We start from the raw sequence: 4,466 nt of genomic DNA, 5'->3' as shown, positions 1-4,466 counted from the left end.
GTCCCTGCGTCCACCTCCTGGGGGCCCGCCCCTGTCCCCGCCTCCACCTCCTGGGGCCCCGCCCTCTGGCCCCGCCTCCACCTCCTGGGGGCCTCTGTCCCGCTGGCCCTGTACTTCATATTACTTTATAGACTTGATGTCAGTCCTCAAAGTAAACCCAGGATATGGTAGAAAACATTTTGAGATACTAGAAGTTATACATGAGCAGAGGCTAATGATTTCATTGAATTGTGAACTAATGTAAATATGATGTTACTCTAATCTTTGTTTGCTTTGTTGATGTATTGGATATACTAGGAGAGCAGTGTTTTTGGTCACACTTTCAACAAAAGAAATGGACTAAAACTGAATGCCTTACAAAAGGGTTTAATCGTTCTCTCATTCATCATCTCAAAGTCATACAAACAAAACCTTACTCATACATCCAATACAGCTCAAACACATCCAATACAGCTCAAACACATCCAATAGAAGAGGAACTCAATTCCACATTATCCTATTTGTTCTTTTGGAAACAAAACAAAAAGTTGCTGCAGCAAAGTACCCTTTTTCATAGCGTAGAAAAAGCTGTCGAACAGTTATCTTCATGGTTATACCCTAAGATGTATCCCTTGATATCCCAGCTATCTAATGGCAACAAAACATACACTAATAAAAAGACATAACAACTCAATGCATGTCGTTTTTGCATCAATATTGTTTGGCAAGCTCAAGAACGAGGGTCGTATGAAGATGGAAACTCCAGGAGTCTACCCTCTGTCGTGTATTTTGGGCCATCGATCCAGAGGGAACTGCTCAGAGACGACTTCCAGTCGTTTCATTACACAGCAGAGTTCCAGAGGATATTCTGTATGGGATATACTTCTGGCAGTCAGGGGGCCCTAACTTTACTTTTAGTCATTTATAAAACAACCAACGTTATTGAGTTACAAAAATGCTATGATATTAAAGAGCAGAACAATAAAAATAAAAAGGGGAGAGGGAATCACACTTTGTCTGAAATTCATAAACTATAAAAAAAAAAACTTGAAATCATTTAAATTCATATTTCTCATCCAAAAATAACGTGGCACACATTTAAAAAATATACATTTTTGAGCAAACAAACATGCTTGTCATTTCAATAGACATGATTATACCAGAATAGTGGTTCAATCTGTCATTTCTGATGGTTGACCAAAGCACAGAAGTGTTTCATTCTAAAAAGCTAAACGTTTATTTATAGCACTACAGTATAGTACTACAGTACTTCATACTAATTATTCATGTTGAAACCGGATCTTGCACTTTAGATATTACGGGTTATGTTTTATGTATAACACTATGATTTGTCAGATTATCATTTTACAGTGGGTCTAAATTGATAAAAAGCTTTTGAAGTAAAACAAAAGCGGTTACATGAAAATACAGCACTACTTAAAACATGGTTATGAGTGCTATGTGGTATTACTGAGGGTAATTGTTTAGTGTACAGTGTTCATTTGGCACTGTGGCTATTAAGGTTTATTGACACACATGTGGATATGGTTGAATTAAAAAACGAAGTCTAAATGAAGGTTCGCCTCCTCAGGCACAGAGTTTGTTTCTGTGCTGTCTCAGGGCTTCACAGGGTTCGGCTTGCTTCTGTGTGCAACACAAACCAACTGTTTTTTAAGCAATTGATACTTCAGTACATGTCAAAACACTACTTTGTGTGACAAATATCAATTTGTTTCCTCATTTTAGAAATGTTAAAATCGCCAGGGTTTATTTAGTGTTGGCTCATCTGTTCTGTCTGTGAACTCATTCCTTTAGGCCCAGGGAGGTCCTCTACTGTTAAGTCTCAAAACAACAGTGTAGGGGCATGTCGGCGCCCACAACAGGGGGAAACAGAGGTCAGCTTAATCAGCGTATGGACTGCACTAAACCACCCCACGCTGTCCCACCCTCCTCCTCACTCCGCTGCAGGCAATGGTGCAAAGCCTGCGAGTGGCGTCTTCAAACTGAAGGCCAGTGTTGGGAACATTACTTTAAAAAAGTAATTAATTATAGTTACTCACTACTTGTTCCAAAAAGTAACTAAGTTAGTAACTGAATTACTCTATAATAAAAGTAACTAGTTACCAGGGAAAGTAACTATTTGTGTAACTTTAAAATAGAAAGTTGCTATATGTCAAAGAATTTGGATTTTCTGAGCAGTTTTCACTTGGCCTTAATGTGCCCATTCAAGGCCCTGATATACTTCCAACTGCATTTTAATTTACTTGTTTGCAAAGGCTGTGGAACATCTGCCGAATACTACAGAAAATGCCAACTTTTCATCGGATTGCTCCGGACTCGCCATTTCTGCTGCTTCATCGAATCTGTTTGGCGTGTGTGCCGCGCGTGTCCTGGCTTGTGTGTAAAAACACTGGCTCCGATTGGCTACCATGAAACATGACTCTGCCTTGGCCAATCGTAGTCTCTTATCTCGTTGTTAACCCACCCGGCCTCCTCACTAGCAGTTTGTGGTTGGAGCCAGGGGTGCGTTCGGATCAGTTTATTCAATCAATTCATAGTAACAACGCACCCCATTTAACCTACAGTAGCGGTAACGGCGTTGAAACGAGGGAAACAGTTATTAGTTAATTACGAGGTTACCTAAGGCCGTTCTTTTAAACTGAGTTATTACAAACACTGCTAAAGGCCAACCTAAAAAACTCTATGACTATATAATACCCTGTCCAAATCCCTGTGTCTGAAGGCAGTTCAGGCCCTGTGTTAGCTCTCACTGAACAGCTAAAACGGGTTTGCTAACACTGGATAGCTAACACGTGTTAGCCGACACTGGATAGCTAACATGTGTTAGCCGACACTGGATAGCTACCAAGTTGTGAGTGGTGATTCTCAGTCAGCGGGGGCTACCGCACTGCATCCGGGTGCCTCTTCCAGTACCATCAGTCAACCACTGCATCACTACTGACTCTCTATTAACACGATGCTGTGTGTGTGTGTGCGTGTGTGTGTGAGACCTCAGACAATAACAGCCACTCCAGAGTCTGAGGAGCCTGTTGGATCCCTTGAGCTGTCAGGTCTTCTGCTCCGGGACAGACTGATGGACTGAATCTAGGTTCACAGCTCACCTATCAGCACATTAACTCAGATGTTCCTGCTAGAGAGAACTTCCTCGTGAGTGTGTGTGTCGGTGGGGTTGTGTGTGTATTGCTAGAAAGAGTTTAGAGAAGAGTCAACACCTCGAGATCGAGCACGATCTCACCAAACATCTAACCTGATCGACGGTGCATGTTTGTGTGTGTTTGTCTTTGTCTGTGTGTGCGCTGGCCTGAGTGAGTGAGTACATTTGTGTTTGTGTGTGCTCGCCTGAGTGAGTGAGTGAGTGTGTTGTGTGTGTGTGCTGGCCTGAGTGAGTGAGTGAGTGTGTTGTGTGTGTGTGCTGGCCTGAGTGAGTGAGTGATGAGTGTGTGTGTATGTGAGTGTGTGTGCTCGCCTGAGTGTGTGTGTGTGTGTGTGTGTGTGTGTGTGTGTGTGTGTGTGTGTGTGTGTGTGTGTGTGTGTGTGTGTGTGTGTGTGTGTGTGTGTGTGTGTGTGTGTGTGTGTGTGTGTGTGTGTGTGCTCATAGCACAGTGTCCTCGTCCACCCTGGCCACTTCGTCCAGAGAGACGGCCGGCGGTGCGTCGCTCTCCTGGGGGTCCGCCTGGGGGTCCGCGGGCGGGGCCAGCATGGCGGTGCGCTCCTCCGGGGACTGGTCGCGGGCCTCCCTCTCCTCCTGCCTCTTCTCCTTGGCCAGCAGGTGGTAGTTGAGGCCCATGCCCAGGAAGAGGAACACGCTGGCCACCACCAGGATGGCCCCCGACGTGATGTAGGTGTAGTCGTAGGACTGGTAGTAGTTGTAGAAGCTGCCTGTAGGGGGAGCCAAACATCAGCCTTTAAAAGCCATCACAACCACCCATCCTGATTAACAACTATTCTAAACTTTAGATAGCATTGGAAAAACAAGTGGTTTTGGATTGAGGTGATAATCCCAACCATGTATAGAACATTGTTGAAGTGAATGAATCATTCCATAATCCCACTGGACCCAACATGTGGATCCAGTCTCAACCTCATGTATTAAAATGGTGGAAATATGAATGTACAACATGCCCAGATCTGAGCTAGCCGCTAAGCTTAAGCTAGCCGCTGAGCTAAAGGTAGCCGCTGAGCTGGAGCTAGCCACTGAGCTGGAGCTAGCCACTGAGCTGGAGCCAGGGTCCCTCACCTGTGAGCGGTGGTCCGAGCAGCACGGGGCCACACTCAACGATGGTGACCAGGCCCACGGCGGAGGAGAAGCGCTGGGCGCCCACCAGGTCCATCAGGGTCTCGAACAGCACCGAGCTCAGCCAGCCGAACGCAAAGCCGAAGAAGATGGCGTACACCACGAAGCCGGTGTAGTCGACGGACAGCGGCCCCAGCAGGTGGCAAATCCCGTTGAGGAGCACCGCCGCCGC

At 45.5% G+C, this 4,466-nt stretch overlaps 1 protein-coding gene across 1 annotated transcript in view; it reads right to left on the bottom strand.

Annotated features, from left to right (window-relative positions):
* Positions 1 to 328: 328 nt before the first annotated feature.
* Positions 329 to 4,466, bottom strand: part of LOC130379070 (monocarboxylate transporter 1-like) — a 20,994-nt gene continuing 16,856 nt past the window's right edge. The window contains exons 4-5 of the mRNA XM_056585659.1: positions 4,238 to 4,466; positions 329 to 3,879 (exon numbers count right to left, since the gene is read on the bottom strand). The exon at positions 4,238 to 4,466 is cut by the window's right edge and continues 575 nt beyond it. Of these exons, the coding sequence (XP_056441634.1) occupies positions 3,593 to 3,879; positions 4,238 to 4,466 (516 nt within the window). The 3' untranslated portion in view covers positions 329 to 3,592. The remainder of the gene's footprint in view (positions 3,880 to 4,237) is intronic.

Source organism: Gadus chalcogrammus, chromosome 1, assembly GCF_026213295.1.
Source record: "Gadus chalcogrammus isolate NIFS_2021 chromosome 1, NIFS_Gcha_1.0, whole genome shotgun sequence".
NCBI lineage: Eukaryota > Metazoa > Chordata > Actinopteri > Gadiformes > Gadidae > Gadus > Gadus chalcogrammus.
Note: the sequence above shows the minus strand (reverse complement) of the source record. Positions and strands in the feature narration are given on the sequence as shown.